The following is a 17,346-nucleotide window of genomic DNA, read 5'->3' as shown; positions in this document are numbered from 1 at the left end:
TTTTCTAGAGAAAAGAGCCCCAGCCTGCTCAATCTTTCCTGACAGGTATAACCTCCCAGTTCTGGCATCATCCTAGTAAATCTTTTTTGCACCTTCTCCGGTGCCTCTATATCCTTTTTATAATATGGAGACCAGAACTGTGCACAGTACTCCAAGTGTGGTCTAACAAAGGTTCTATACAAGTTTAACATAACTTCTCTGCTGTTCAATTCTATCCCTCTAGAAATGAACCCCAGTGCTTAGTTTGCCTTTTTTATGACCTTATTAACCTAAATCTCTGATTTTAGTGATTTGTGTATCTGTATCCCCAGATCCCTTTGCTCCTCTATCCCATTTAGACTCTTATTAAAAGCAGTATGTGGCCCTCATATTCTTCCTACCAAAATGTAATACCTCACACTTATCTATATTGAAATTTATATGCCAATTACATACCCATTCTGCATGTTTATTAATGTCTTCTTGTATTTTGTCGCAGTCGTCCTCAATATTAACTATACCCCCAATTTGGTGACATCCACAAATTTTGAAATTGTACTTCCGATTCCCAAGTCCAAATCATTTATGTAAATGGTGAACAACAATGGTCCCAGCACCAATCCTTGTGGAACACCACTTCCCACCTTTTGCTAGTCTGCGTAACTACCTTTAACCCCTAATCTCTGTTTTCTGTTTTGTAGCCAGCTTGCTATCCATTCTGCTATTTGAACATAAGAACATAAGAAATAGGAGCAGGAGTAGGCCAATCGGCCCCTCGAGCCTGCTCCGCCATTCAGTAAGATCATGGCTGATCTGATCCTAACCTCAAATCTAAATTCATGTCCAATTTCCTGCCCGCTCCCCGTAACCCCTAATTCCCTTTACTTCTAGGAAACTGTCTATTTCTGTTTTAAATTTATTTAATGATGTAGCTTCCACAGCTTCCTGGGGCAGCAAATTCCACAGACCTACTACCCTCTGAGTGAAGAAGTTTCTCCTCATCTCAGTTTTGAAAGAGCAGCCCCTTATTCTAAGATTATGCCCCCTAGTTCTAGTTTCACCCATCCTTGGGAACATCCTTACCACATCCACCTGATCAAGCCCCTTCACAATCTTATATATTTCAATAAGATCGCCTCTCATTCTTCTGAACTCCAATGAGTAGAGTCCCAATCTACTCAACCTCTCCTCATATGTCCGCCCCCTCATCCCCGGGATTAACCGAGTGAACCTTCTTTGTACTGCCTCGAGAGCAAGTATGTCTTTTCTTAAGTATGCACACCAAAACTGTATGCAGTATTCCAGGTGTGGTCTCACCAATACCTTATATAACTGCAGCAATACCTCCCTGTTTTTATATTCTATCCCCCTAGCAATAAAAGCCAACATTCCGTTGGCCTTCTTGATCACCTGCTGCACCTGCACACTAACTTTTTGATTTTCTTGCACTAGGACCCCCAGATCCCTTTGTACTGCAGTACTTTCCAGTTTCTCGCCATTAAGATAATAACTTGCTCTCTGATTTTTCCTGCCAAAGTGCATAACCTCACATTTTCCAATATTGTATTGCATCTGCCAAATCTCCGCCCACTTACCCAGCCTGTCTATATCCCCTGTAGGTTTTTTATGTCCTCCTCACTCTCCACTTTCCCTCCCATCTTTGTATCATCTGCAAACTTTGATACGTTACACTCGGTCCCCTCCTCCAAATCGTTAATATAGATTGTAAAGAGTTGGGGACCCAGCACCGACCCCTGTGGAACACCACTGGCTACTGGTTGCCAGTCCGAGAATGAACCATTTATCCCAACTCTCTGCTTCCTGTTAGATAACCAATCCTCCACCCATGCCAGAATATTACCCCCAATCCAGTGATTCTTTATCTTGAGCAATAATCTTTTATGTGGCACCTTGTTGAATGCCTTCTGGAAGTCTAAATACACTACGTCCACTGGTTCCCCTTTATCCACCCTGTACATTATGTCCTCAAAGAACTCAAGCAAATTTGTCAGACATGACTTCCCCTTCGTAAAGCCATGCTGACTTTGTCCCCTGGCTCCACATGCTCTGACCTTAGTCATGGGTCTACTGTGCAGTGCCCTATCGAAGGCCTTTTGAAAATCCAAATATATTACATCTACTACATTACCCTTGTCCACCCTTTCTTTTACCTCTTCAAAAAATTCAATAAGGTCGGTCAAGCATGACTTTCCCTATTGAAATCCGTGCTGACTATTCTTTATTATATTTTCAGTTTCTAGATGTTTTTCTATTACATCTTTGAATAAGGATTCCATTATCCTTCCTACCACCAATGTTAAGCTAATTGGTCTATGGTTCCCTGGACTTGTCTATTTCCCTTTATAAATATAGTAATCACATTAGCTGTCAGCCAGTCCTCTGATACTAACCTTTCTTCTAATGATTTTTTATATATATGTAATAGTGTCTCTACTATTTCTTCCCTAACTTCTTTTAATATGCGCGGATGCAATCCATCCGGACCAGGGGTATAATCCACTCTATGTTTGAATAGTCCATCAATTATCTTCCCCCTTTCCATCTTAAATGTCGTAATATCTTTTTTGATCTCTTCTTCTAATGTCACGCCCACCATGTTAATCTCCATTGTAAATACTGAGGCAAAGTAACTATTTAATATTTCTGCCATTTCGCTGTCATTACCTGTGAGTTTATCATGTGTATCCCTTAGTGGCCCTATCCCTATCCGGATATTAACCAGCCCATTATTAATTGCTTTTACAGAGGTTCAAATTTTTGGTCTGACTCAAATTTGCTTTTGAAATGTCAGGAAAAAAATAATTTTCTTTAAATAAAATGAAATAAAGTGAATACTTGCAAGAATACCTGCAGTGTGGTGCTGAGATGACCTTGGTATTGGAGCAGTACGACTGGGAGGCTTGTCATCTGCATTAAACCAAAAGACAAATCACAGTCACTCTTCATTATGTAACTGTCAATCGCACAAACTTTGATTATAAATTCAGGTACAAAAATAGCTTTCTCCACTCACCTGCTAAGTTCATCTGGTTGATTTTTAAAAGAACTGAAACAGATAAAGAAAGCTCTGTTGTAATACAGTAATCAGCAATGAACTAAACACTGAATGACTGTATCACTCTGTGTACTAAACACTGAACGACTGTATCACTCTGTGTACTAAACACTGAACGACTGTATCACGCTGTGCATTAAAAACTGAACGACTGTATCACACTGTGCACAAAACACTGAACGACTGTATCACACTGTGCACTAAATACTGAATGACTGTATCACACTGTGCACTAAACACTGAACGACTGTATCACACTGTGCACTAAACACTGAACAACTGTATCACACTGTGCACTAAACACTGAACAACTGTATCACACTGTGCACTAAACACTGAATGACCGTATCGCACTGTGCACAAAACACTGAACGACTGTATCACACTGTGCACAAAACACTGAATGACTATCACATTTGCACAATCACCTCTGGCACACTCGTCACTCTCTTTAAAATATGTAACACTATTTGCTGCGTCAATGGAACAGTAGAATAGGTCATCAGGACAAATATGTGGAGGCATCAGAGCAAAGATACACACTCCTGGAGTGTAGCAATGGGTATAAATAGAATAGTAAGCTTCGTTATTGCTTACTATTCTATAAAGCTTTACATATAACAGACACTCCTCCTCCCATATACACTACAATGATTTGGGCTCACTATACCAACACCCTCATATTTCTTTGGTATTCACCTATTTGGATTGTTTTGTTGGTCCCCAAAACAGTTTTGTCTATTTTTTGGGAATATGCAGAGGTAACTTTGTTAATTTGATAAGTGAGCTGATTGTATAACTCATCAGCAAATGGCACCAAAACCGTACCTCACAAACCTCCATAAGTTGCTCTGTTTATGAACAAATGGGCCATGTTTCAGTAAAATAAAGAATTGGCCAACGAGTGTGGAATTAATTGGGTAATCTTAAACTCCTCAGTTCTGGAAACACATGAGGTTATAACCAATGACTGGGATTGCAGAAGTGTTATAAATTGATATTATATTGGTAACATTGAAATAAAGATTTTTTATGAACAAAATGTCTCCCAAAAGGAAAATTATAATTCTAAAGAAAAAGACAGAATTTGATTGCAGTTCCTACATTCGTTATTTATGTAACTGGGCTCAGATTCTTTCTTGGCTGGGATTGTGTTGCTTGCCTCTGCTGCAAAAGTAAAACAGACATTATCAAATGCTTTATATGATACACTAGTGAAAATGTCAATCATAAGTCTGTCACAAATATTTCTCTGTTAGTTCTATATGCCTCAGACCTGAATTCAGTATCTGAATTACAATTACAACACAAACACTTGTTTCTCTACATGGATAATATCCACAAGACTGTGAACTTTAGCTGATACAACCTCTCCCCCAATTCCCATCCTCCCCCCAAGCAAGGGGATGTTTTATCCAATTTTAGCACCTCCACTGTCATTTGGGTGAATATAAGCAAAGTCAGCAAAGACCAGGGAACAAACCTGGAACTTAACCTGTTTGTATGATGAATTGCTACATCCGCTGCAGACCTGGATGTTGAAGGTCATTGGTTTCCATGGCTGTTAATAATGTGTTGTATTTGGTTTGAATGGTTATTAGAAATGTGATTTTTAATGATGTGTTGTAGTTGGTTTCAATGATTGTTTTGGATGCTGACGGTTTGTCTTAAGAACACGGAATAGAATGAGATAACACTAATCCGCCAATCCAGCCCACTCCTGGCATCATATCATATACGATTTATTCATGAACTTTCCCTAATTTATTCAATCTTTTAAGACAGTGAAGAACAGCAGAAAAAGCATTTGAGAAAGATCAAACTCTGAAACTTCTCCCCACATCCCAAATTCAATCGAGTGAAAAACCCAAGGATATCAATCCAACCTGGACCAGCTGCAATCCATAAATGATGTTCCTTTTATTGGAACAGGCTGGAGTCATAGCCCTCTATAAACCACTTGATCTTTTTTGCCTCTACTTTACCTATCGCTGTAATCTTCAATTTCTTTCAGAACCAGCTGTTTGTTAAAGGAGTTAATTGACACTATATTGACAAATCCATAAATGAGCCATGCCTGGTTTTAATGGTTTTTGCTTCAGTGGCAGCTTTTGTTGAGATTTGCATGATTTTTGCATCATTCCTGGGACGTTTGGCTGGTCTGATGGTGGCACCGGGGAACGTTGAATTGGGGCTACTCTTGACATAGGCACTGACTTCTTTTGTACCTTTATGATTTGACTTTTGGATACCTCTGAAATAAGAACAAAGGCAAAAAAGCAGAGGTCACATTTTGGAAATAACTGGATATAACATTGACTCTGTGATAACTATAACCCAGGATTAGAACTGGAGGTGAGTATTGGGATGAATTTAGACATTGGTTTAGATTTGACTTTCAAAGGTATAAAAGTAAGAATGGTGCTGATTCTGACTCATTGTATAAGGTTATTAAGTGATTTTGAGGTTACTGAGTAGTAACATGCATGGGTGAGAACCACTGCCATTATGACTTTTGTATCAAGCCTTCCTAAGTGTAAGTGGAATCGCTGCAGTGAAACAATTTCATCGAAAATGAAAGGTTTGGGTAATATTGGACAAATGCCCAACACCCCTACACAATAGCCCAACATGATTAATTTAGACTGATAGCTAACAAGAAGACAGCCACCTACAAATCAGTTAGGGCAACTCTTGCTCACTTCCTCAAGATTGGTTGCAGAGTAGCATCGCTAGAAACAGAATACACACTCATCATCTCAGTTGGAGAATGATGGACAGTGAGAGGCACTAGATCACTGTGCCAGTGAGATAGTACTGGATTACATGCTTCATCTGTGAGATATTCTGCTTTTTATAGCAGAGATCTGTATCACTTTTGTTTTTGTATATAAAGGTCACAGTCTTTTTTTTATTATTATTTTTTATTTAGGCCACTTCAGGGAGCAGTTAAGAGTCAACCACATTGGTGTGGGACTGGACCAGTTGGGTTTTTACAACAATCTGACAGCTTCATGGTAACTTTTATTGATACCAGCTTTTTAAACTGAACTCAAATTCTCTGAACTATTGGTCCAGGCTTCTGGATTACAAGTCCAATAACATAATCACTACACTACCTAACCCCTGTGTACCACAATAACTTTAATTTTAGGATGCTAGTTTCTACATTTTTCACTCATGGAGAAGGAATTTACATTGCCAGATAGGCACTACTGTGAGTGGTAGCATTGCCTGCAAACAAAGCAACTGCTTCAAAGAAGAAAGAAAGTAGTTGCATGAATGTAGCTCTTTTATCAAATCTTGGGGAGGTCTCAAAGCAGTTTACAACCAATGAATTACTTTTGACATGTTTTTGTATGAACAAATCCCACAAACTGCAAATGAGATCAATGGTTAGTTAATCTTTTTTTTTCTGGTAGTGTTGGTTGAGGAAGGAATATTTCCCAAAACACAGGGCAATCTCCCAGTTCTTCTTTGAATAGTGCCATGAGATTTTTTACATCCATCTGAACCAACAGAACTGCAGACAGGGCCTCGGCCCAACATCTCATCTGAAAGGCGGTGCCTCTGACAGTGCAGCGCCTCAGTTCTGCACTGAAGTGTCAGCCTGGATTATGTCCTCAATTCTTGAAGCAGAGCTTCAACCCACGACCTCCTGACTCCGAATGCTACCAATCTGTCATAAAACAGTTCTACAATTGAAAAAAAATCCTGGGGACATATTTGACAGCTTGGCAATAAATAAGTGGCAATTCTGGTCCTTTTCCACCAACTCAAAAAAATGGCATTTGCTAATTAAACCCATTTATTTGCTGCAGTACTGGGGAGTGCTGCACTGTCAGGTGAGATGTTAAACCCCATCTGCCCTCTCAAATGGACATAAAAGATCTTATGGTACTATTTCAAAGAAAAGCAGGGGAGTTCTCCTCAGTGTTCTGGCCAATATTTATCCCTCAACCAATATCACTAAAACAGATTATCTGGTCATTATCTCATTGCTGTTTGTGGGACCTTGCTGTGGGCAAATTGGCTGCTGCGTTTCCTACATTACAACAGTGACTTCATTGGCTGCAAAGTGCTTTTGGACGTCCTGAGGTTGTGAAAGGCACTATACAAATGCAAGTCTTTTCTTTTCTTTAGTAAGATAACACTTGCACTGATAAACTGGTTGAATTTATAAATTTACTACCTTATGAACCACATCTAATGGTGCATAGCTGATTGGGATGCCAATCTTGGGTGTCAATTTTCCAACAAACATTGTGGCTTTTGGACGACCAGAAAAGAAGTGAACTTTGTCTATCCTGTTGCTTAGATGCAACTCAGGAGTACTTGCAAAAGATATCATGCATATTGGTTCAGCAGTTGAAGCTAGGCTCTCGTACCACTGCATAAAATAATTGTTTCACTGTAATGGCACACAAAAAGGCATAACGTTTCCCTAAGTTTCACTTAAACTTAAGATGTCAGCCGTAGCTCAGTGGTAGCATCTCACCTCTGAGTCATAAGATGGTGGATTCAAGTCCCACCATAGAGACTTGAGCACAAAATCCAGACTGTTACTTCAGTGCAGTACTGAGGGAGTGCTGCACTGTCAAAGTTGCTGCCTTTTGGATGAGATGGTAAACTGAGGTCCCCTGTCTATCCTCTGAGGTGAACATAAAAGATCCCATGGCACTATTTCAAAGAAGACCAGGGGAGTTCTCTCCAGTTTCCTGGCCAATATTAATGGATCAACTAACATCACTAAAACAGATGATCTGGTCATATCACATTGCTGTTTGTGGCACCTTGCTGTGTGTTTCTTACATTAAAACAGTGACAACATTTCAAAAGTGGTTGTAAAGCGCTTTGGGGCATCCTGAGGTTGTGAAAGGCATTATATAAATGCAGGTCTTTTTTTTTCCTTAAATGTGCTCTTGTTTAAATCTGAATTTTCTAACTGAGACACAATATGAGATGTTTCAGATACCCAGGCCCAAATGCAGTGTTGATGTGCAAACATACCAATTTTGTTGGCATACACGTTGGAGTCTAAGTATGGTTTCAAAACTCCATTGGTCTCTTTTACAAAATGATCAACAACTTCCTGCAGGGTGCAGCATGTGACCTATGGAACAGGAAAAAAAATGGCAGATTTTGCTGTACTTATAAGATTTTTAGTTACAACACCTCAAACTGTGCAACTCCATATCTCCCACAGTCTAACCTAACGCCTATGGTATATAGACTTTTAAAGCTCAATTAGCGGTATCACCTAACCACTAGTACTTGATTTACCTCATCTTCTTTCCCTTGAAGGAGAACCTTGTACTATAGGCCTTGACCCTCATCTAGTTCTCCCAAATAAAAAAAAGTCTAATTAATTGGAGCATATAAGCAAGGTGCAGCTTGTTCCTTTCACACAATAAATATACAGATTAGAACAATAGAGCAGGAAACTCTGCTTGGCTGATAATAGCCAAAGAACAGATGGACCTGTACCAACAGAATGGCGGTGTTATGTTAATTCTGACTTTGTAGTTTAGCATACATTCAGTCATCCTGTCAGACTGATACATTCTCTTTCTTGAAATGTTTTATGTTCCTTAAGATTAGGGATAGCATTATTGCAGGAAGACAATATTACAATGCGTTAGAGTGCTTGCATCCTAACCAAAAGGTTTGTGGATTGAACCACAAGGTTGCCTGTTCCTGTCTATCAATACTGTGGGAAAGGTTCGATGAGTGTCCCATAGCCCAACAATACACAGTATGTGCTCTCCAGAATGAATGGGGCCAAGGGAAGTATTCAGTTGGATTTTCTTGTCCCTCACCCTAAATCCTTTTCTTTTTGCATTTCTTCACTAAAATACAGACTATAAGGCGAAAGTTACAACCTTTTAGTTAAGTCAGTAAACACTGTGAGTTTAGTGGAACAACATTGATCAGGGCCAGAGTAGTCTCCTGGATGAAAAATATAATAATCTGTGTTAAAAATTGATAGAAAATAACCTTTGAAGATGCTCATAGGACGTAAAAGTTGGAGGTAGTTCTAAAAATGCTAATAGATGGTATGATATCACAAAGATGCGAACAGGTTCACTAATGTCCTTAAGAAAAGGGAACCTGCCACCCCTACCTGGTCTGATGTACATGTGATTCCAGACTCACGCTATGTGAATGACTCTCAGTGTCCTCAAGGCAACTGGGGATGGACAATCAATACTGTCTTGTGGAGGATGTACTGAAATCTCATCGGGTGTAGGATGTACTAAAGTCCCATTGGGTACAAGATGTTCTAAAATCCCATTGGCCAGAGGATGTACTAAAATCCCATTGGCCAGAGGATGTACTAAAGTACCATTGGGTACAGGATGTACTAAAGTCCCATTGGCCAGGGGATGTACTAAAGTCCCGTGGCCAGAGGATGTACTAAAATCCCATTGGCCAGAGGATATACTAATGTCCCATTGGCCAGAGGATGCACTAAAGTCCCATTGACCAGAGGATGTACTAAAATCCCATTGGGTACAGGATATACTAACATCCCATTGGCCAGAGGATATACTAAAGTCCTATTGGCCAGAGGATGTACTTACATCCCATTGGCCAGAGGATGGACTATGGTCCCATTTGCCAGAGGATATACTAAATTATCATTGGGCACAGGATGTAACTTTGGTGGAAGAGCAGTGGAAACCCCGGATAATTGCGTAAATAGGGTGTCTTCACCGGCTGATCGGGGGAACCCATGAGAGAATTGTCGGTGAGCTTCTCCAGCAGGAGTTCAACTGGGGCCAGTTCAAAAACAGCAATGTAGAGTATCATCAAACAGGGGCCTGCGAATCATAAAGGGCCCATGAAGGGATCTCTGAGGTGAATGGATTTCCATCTCTCTGGGGCTGACCATATCATACGCTGTGAGCACAGTGTCCCAGAAACATTTGTATTCCTAGCGGGCTATTCCTGTTGATAGATTCCTCATCTACATGCTGTCCCTCGGCGACATCATCGGAAAACACAATGTCAGGTTCCACATGTACGCTGATGACACCCAGCTCTATCTCACCACCACTTCTCTCGACCCCTCCACTGTCTGTCATTTGTCACACTGCTTGTCCAACATCCAGTACAGAATGACCAAAAAAATCCAACTAAAGACCGAAGCCATTGTCTTTGATCCCCGCCACAAATTCCATTCCCTTGCCACCGACAGCATCCCTCTCCCTGACCACAGTCTGAGGATGAACCAGACCGTTCACAACCTTGGCGTCCTATTTGACCCTGAGATGAGCTTCCGACCATATATCTGCTCCATCACCAAGACCGCCTACTTCCACCTCCGTAACATCGTCCGTCTCCGCCCCTGCCTCAGCTCATCTGCTGCTGAAACCATCATCCGTGCCTTTGTTACCTCTAGACTCGACAATTCCAATGCTCTCCTGGCTGGCCTCCCATCTTCCTTCCGCCATAAATCTGAGCTCATCCAAAACTCTGCTGCCTGTAACCAAGTCTCGTTCACCCATCACCCCTGTGTTCGTTGACCTACATTGGTTCCCGGTCCAGGAACGCTTCGGTTTTAAAATTCTCATCCTTGTTTTCAAATCCCTCCGTGGTCTCGCTCCTCCCTATCTCTGTAACCTTCTGGAGCCCTACAAACCTCTGAGATCTCTGCGGTCCTCCAATTCTTGCCTCTTGCACATCCCCAATTTTAATCACTCCACCATTGGTGGCCAAGCCTTCAGCTGCCTAGGTCCTAAGCTCTGGAATTCCCTCCCTAAATCTTTCCGCCTCTCTACCCCTCTCTCCTCCTTTAAGGCACTCTTTAAAACCTACCTCTTTGACTAAGCTTCTGATCACCTGCCCTAATATCTCCTTATGTGGCTCGGTGTCTCATTTTGTTTGATTACGCTCCTGTGAAGCGCCTTGGGATGTTTCACTACGTTAAAGGCGCTATATAAATGCAAGTTGTTGTTATTGTTGATGTGCACCAATAAAAAAATTGTTTTCTTTGCAATCATAGCACTTTTTAACCTTTGGGTAGCTGGCACTGACTTTCAGAAGTTAGGATGGTGTCATAGAAATGAGTCAATTTTTGGAGGGAGTGCCAATATTTGTATGGGCTACCCCACGCAGAAAGATTTGAAAATCACTGATGTTTAAAATTTTACTGACGTGGTCCAAACCTCTCTCGATGGAACCTGTTTTCTCTTTCCAGATTTGACTTCACCAGTTTCAAATTCAAAGATTATTGATTAAGACCAAACATTAAATTGATTGCGTGCATGTCGTATGTATGTTGATAAAATATACAGAACATCTTAAACTATGGAATTACAGCATAAATAGAGGAAGAAACTTACTGGATAGTCCAGCCAGATGACAAATCCATTATCGCCATGAGTCACCTTGTAGTGCTTTATGACCCCTTTACTGAAAGATAAATTTCAGCTGTGATTAAACGTAAGTACAAGCAAAGTTATTCAATCTTGGGATGTGGGCGTCACTGGCAAGGCCATTATATATTGCCCATCCCGAGTTGCCCTTGAGAAAGTGGTGATGGGCCTTCCACTTGAACCGCTGCAGTCCGTGTGGTGAAGGTTCTCCCACAATGTTGTTAGGTAGGAAGTTCCAGGACATGAAGGAACGGCGATATATGTCTAAGTTAGGATGGTGTGTGACTTGGAGGTGATGGTTCCCATGTAATTCTGGGTGGATGGGTTTGGGAAGCCTTGCCGAGTTGCTTTAGTGCATCCTGTAGATAGTACACATTACCGCCACAGTACGCCAATGGTGGAGGAAGTGGATATTTAAGCCAATGGTGGGGTACCGATCATGACAAAATGCGAGGCTGCGGTTTGCTATTCCTATGCAGTCCTAACTGAGGTGGTGTGTAGTCAAAGCAGTAGATTTACATAAAGCATGCCATAGGAAACGTGTGTAGTTGGATTGGTTGATCTCCTTTAGCAATCCTCACAGTGAAGAGAGACTACATGAGCCCCGATTTTAACCTAACCTGCCCGGTGGGAACAAAGAGAGCTTGGGTCTGACACCCATTTTACATCCTGCCCAATTTTACACATCACTGACACTGTCTGTAGCTCCATGCATCTCACTCTCATTCCCTGACTCTTGGGGCTCAATTTTAAAACAGAAGTCTGGGAACATTGGGGACGGAGGGGGGCAAAGAAAATCGTAATCTTCTGGAGCAAGCAGGAATCCAGGCTCCAACATGCTGAAGAACGCGCATAACCCAGAGTCATATGAGGAGCGTGCCGTTCCCGAACCTGGAAGCCCAGCCAGCATTTAAAGCCGGTGGGATGATATTTAAACCAACAATGAAGCAGTCTGTGCCCACATACAGCAAGACCTGGACAACATCCAGGCTTGGGCCGATAAGTGGCAAGGAACATTCGCGCCAGGCAATGACCATCTCCAACAGGAGAGAGTCTAACCACCTCCCCTTGACATTCAACGGCACTACCCCACCATCAACATCCTGGGGGTCACCAATGACCAGAAACTTAACTGGGCCAGCCACATAAATACTGTGACTACAAAAGCAGGTCAGAGGCTGGGTATTCTGCAGCGAGTGACTCACCTCCTGACTCCCCAAAGCCTTTCCACCATCTACAAGGCACAAGTCAGGAGTGTGATGGAATACTCTCCACTTGCCTGATGAGTGCAGCTCCAACAACAATCAAGAAGCTCGACACCATCCAGGACAAAGCAGCCCGCTTGATTCGCACCCCATCCGACCACCCTAAACATTCACTCCCTTCACCACTGACGCACCGTGGCTACAGTGTGTACCATCCACATGATGCACTGCAGCAACTCGCCAAGGCTTCTTCGACAGCACCTCCCAAACCCACGACCTCTACCACCTAGAATGACAAGAGCAGCAGGTACACGGGAACAACACCACCTGCTCGTTCCCCTCCAAGTCACACACCATCCTGACTTGGAAATATATCGCCATTCCTTCATTGTCGCTGGGTCAAAATCTTGGAACTCCCTTCCTAACAGCACTGTGGGAGAACCTTCACCATACGGACTGCAGCGGCTCAAGAAGGCTGCTCACCACCACCTTCTCAAGGGCAATTAGGGATGGGCAATAAATGCTGGCCTTGCCAACGACGCCCACATCCCATGAACGAATAAAAAAAGATGCTGCCTCAACATGCTTCCCATATGGTGTGAAACACGCCATGGTGAAGGAGTCGTGTTTCAGCCGGCAGCTATTTGGTCATTTAAATGCCTGTTTGACAGATGGGGATAAAAGGTGAGTTATTGCAGTAGGGCACTCTGTTCTCTCAGACAAACTTCTGGCTGGGAGTTCTTTGTGTTTAGACTGAGAATTCTTGGTTTCCACTCAGAATTATTCTGTTTACACATATTTACCAACTTTTCGGACCCCATTAAACTGACACCATCAGAATGGGGGACGCGATGGCTGCATTCACCACTACATCCGAGGACGAGCAATATCACCATCCTCGCCAGGTATGGCATGCACTTCCACCACTTGTAGCTCCACAACACAATGTTGCACTACAGGGACCTGCACAGGAGCACAGAGGAGAACCACAGAGGGAGCAACGTCGCAGGAGGCACTACCTACGTCAGACGGTTTACAGACCGAGGCTCAGCTTCCTGGTCCTCTTTGAGGAGCAGTGCATACAGAGACTGAGAGTGAGTCGCCAGGTGGTCACAGATATCTGCAGCCTCCTTCATGTCGAACAGCTCCTGGCTGGGCCTGGCGGCATCTCATTACCCGTTGCACCACAAAAGATTTCTTCACGTGTGTGCCAGATGCCTGGAATTGGACACAATACTCTAGCTGAGGCCTAACCAGTGATTTATAACGGTTTAGCATAACTTCCTTGCTTTTATCCTCTGTGAATATTTATAAAGCCATGGATCCCATATGCTTTTTTAACAACTTTATCAACTTGTCCTGCCACCTTCAAAGATTTGTGTATGTGAACCCCTAATTCCCTATGTTCCTGCACCCCCTTTAAAATGATATCATTTAGTTTATTTTGCTTCCCCTCATATTAAACCTACCTGCTTTGTGTGGTTAGAGCAGTGACTGAGTAGTTTGTGTTCTCAGTGGAAGGCCTTAATATCAGGCCTCCATTCTCAGGGTGCCTTTCCAGCATGGATTCAGCTTCATTCCGAGACACTTTGTAGAAACACCTGCAGAAACAGTAAAGGTGAGCCCTAAGTACAGGTCATTTACTTCAGCCATACACTGGTAACATGTGCAACCCTTCAAGGAGCATGGCTACAGAATGGGGATGAGCTAGATCATAGAATCATACAGCACAGTAGGAGGCCATTCACCCCATCATGCATGTGCCGGGTCTTTGAAAGAGCTATCCAATTAGTCCCACACCCCTGCTCTTTACCCATAGCCCTGCAAATTTTTTCTTTTCAAGTATTTATCCAATTCCCTTTTGAAAATTACTATTGAATCTGCTTCCATTACCCTTTCAGGCAGTGCATTCCATATCATAATAACAGATCTAGGTTTCAAAGATATTTTAGATAGATGTATTCGTTTTGTAAACACTTCAATGCAGATCATTAAAAATTCTTCACTTAAACAAAATAAACTTACATTATAAGTAAATCAAGTACTTGCGACTTTTCCAAAAATAAAGTACTTTGATGCCTATAAAGATCCAAAGTGAAACGAGTTCAGCAAACTCAACCCAGTTCCTAATCGCTTTGAGTCCACACCATAATTTGGTACAAAATGATAATCCCAGTCAGGTATCACAAGGACGGCTGGTGTGATAAATGGAAATGCCACCTTGGTGCAGTAGGGGGTGCTCTTCTGAGGTTGGGCTTTGTTGGGGCTGGATCGAGGGAGCTTTAATCTGCATTTGGTGCTATATCTGAACCTGGGATATTTGAAACAAAAGCAGAAAGTGCTGGAAACAATCAGCAAGTCAGGCAGCATCTGCGAAGAAATGAAAAGATTGATGTTTCAGCCCTAGCTCTTCATCAGGACTCTAAATGAGAGGCTTGGCCTGAGATGTCAATATTCACACAAAACATACAAAATTCAGGGTGGGTGGTGTTAGGATTACTGGGAACACTCAGGGGCCATTCCTCCCCAAAGCTCCTTCCATTATGCTAGATCAGACTTTGCAGAACAATGGAAGCCAATTTAGCATCTAATTTTTATGTGATTTTTGCATTCCTGCATTGAAATAAATAATTTTGACCAGTTGTGGCCCATTTCAACAAAGTACTAGGGCCAAAGAAAATCAGGTTCACTGCATCACATAATAAACCTAAAAACAATTAGATCATGGCTGGTGGGAAGTGCAGCTAAAAATATGTTGAAATTTTACAAGACTTTCCTGACTCAACACATTAATGAAGTAACCAGGGATAATCATATATCAGATCCAGTGTTTAGTATGAGCCTGACCTCGTATCGGAGCTCCATGTGGGAGTATAGCTGAGGAACAGTGGCCACAACATTATATGGTTTCGATTGGTTGGTAGAACCAAAGGTAATGAAAATCTACAACTCATACCAGATTTCAGAAGGGTAAACATCGCTTAAATGGCAGGAGATTTTGAGCAGGTTAATTGGTTAATCCTACTGGGTGGTGATGAGAGCAAGGTAGAGTACAAATGGAAAGTTTTTAAGAACAAGGTATATATCCAAAGTCAAAAGAAGGGAGTGTGATAAAAAAAAAGCCAAGATGGCTGAATGGTCATGTACAAAGTCAAATAAGATGTAAACAAAAATGTTCCTACAAACTAAAAGCATCTAATACTCAACGAAACAGAGTTAAGTACAAGGAACAGCTAAAGAAAACTAAGGCTGCTATTAGATCATCAAAAAGGATAATGGAAAAGAGAATTGTAGACGATTGTGGAAGTAATGGGAAAAGCTTTTTCAGTTATGTGAAGAGTCAGAGAACTTCCCAAGACTGTATTGGGCCACTGAAGGATGCTCAAGGACAGGTTAAGAGGGACTCACTGGATAGGGCGGAAATACGAAATGAGTACTTTGCTTCGGTCTTCACTCTTGAAGACGATGCTCTACTGTTAGAATTTAATGAGGATATTGATAATAAAACTGGTAATATTAACATAGATGAACATATTGTTTTAGATAGAATTAAGAACCTGGAAATAGATAGAGTAGCTGGGCTGGATGATATCTATCCGTGGGTCCTCGGAGATGGGACATGTGCTGTGTGAGCCCCTTGCCTGTATTTTTAATGATTCACTGCACTCTGGGATGGTTCCCGTAGACTGGAAGGAGGCTAAAGTAGTCCCCATATTTTAAAAAAGGAGACAAGATGGACCTGGGTAACTAGAGGGCCTTTAGCTTGACATTAGTAATAGGAAAGATGCTTGAAGGAATCATTAGGGATGCAATGTATGATGACTTCGAGAGGGACATATTAGGGACACCCATCATGGCTTCAAAAAAAGGTCATGCCTTACAAATTTGATTGTATTTTTTGAAGAAGTCACCAAGATGGTGGATGGGCCCAGGAGACATTGTCCACTTAGATTTCCAAAAAGCTTTTGACAAGGTACCACACAAAGGACTTCTCTACAAGATCGAAGCCTTTGGTAATAGTGACAATATATTGATCTGGATTGAGAACTGGCTGGAAGACTGTAGGTAAAAAGTAGTTACAGATAGATTTGGATGGTTTGGAGACCGGCCACCAGTGGTGTCCCTTGGAAATTGGTGTTGGGACCATTGCTCTTCACTTTTTATTAATGATCCTGATGTAGGTGTTGGGGGCACGATCTGCAAGTTTGCAGAGGATACTAAGATCTGTGCGAGTGTCAGGACTGTAGAAGATGCTCAACTGCTTCAGGCAGATCTTGATGTTTTGGGGGACTGGGCTTGTGACTGACAAATGATGTTTAACTTTGAAAAGTGCAGTGTTATGCATGTGGGTAGGGTGAATGCTGAACATACGTACATCTTTCATGGAAAAACATTAAAGCAGGTGGAGAAGGAAAGAGATCTGGGTGTTCTAGTGCGTAGATCTCTAAAGGTTCATGAACAATGCCGTGAATCGATAGCTGGAGCAAATAGGGTGCTGGGGTGCATTTATAGGACAATTGACTATAAGACAAGGTATACTATTTTGTCGTTGTACAAGACCTTGGTCAGGCCTCCGTTAGAATACTGTGTCTAGTTTTGGTCTCCTCACATGGTGGGTAATATTGAGGCTTTGGAAAAGGTGCAGAGGAGGGCCACTAGATTAATTCCCAGTTTGAAGCATCTTAGTTATCAAGATCGGCTAAAA

General features: G+C 41.9%; 1 protein-coding gene across 2 annotated transcripts in view; it reads right to left on the bottom strand.

The window, feature by feature from the left end:
* Positions 1 to 17,346, bottom strand: part of LOC137320576 (signal-transducing adaptor protein 1-like) — a 65,171-nt gene that overhangs the window by 5,905 nt on the left and 41,920 nt on the right. For both annotated transcript variants that reach the window (XM_067982261.1, XM_067982262.1), the window contains 7 exons: positions 14,111 to 14,242; positions 11,404 to 11,473; positions 8,066 to 8,168; positions 5,133 to 5,309; positions 4,160 to 4,222; positions 3,014 to 3,046; positions 2,848 to 2,907 (listed from right to left, as the gene is read on the bottom strand). In XM_067982261.1, the coding sequence (XP_067838362.1) occupies positions 2,848 to 2,907; positions 3,014 to 3,046; positions 4,160 to 4,222; positions 5,133 to 5,309; positions 8,066 to 8,168; positions 11,404 to 11,473; positions 14,111 to 14,242 (638 nt within the window). The remainder of the gene's footprint in view (positions 1 to 2,847; positions 2,908 to 3,013; positions 3,047 to 4,159; positions 4,223 to 5,132; positions 5,310 to 8,065; positions 8,169 to 11,403; positions 11,474 to 14,110; positions 14,243 to 17,346) is intronic.

The sequence above is a fragment of the Heptranchias perlo genome, chromosome 4 (assembly GCF_035084215.1).
Source record: "Heptranchias perlo isolate sHepPer1 chromosome 4, sHepPer1.hap1, whole genome shotgun sequence".
In the NCBI taxonomy this organism is placed as follows: Eukaryota; Metazoa; Chordata; class Chondrichthyes; order Hexanchiformes; family Hexanchidae; genus Heptranchias; species Heptranchias perlo.
This window is presented reverse-complemented; position numbering and strand designations above follow the sequence as displayed.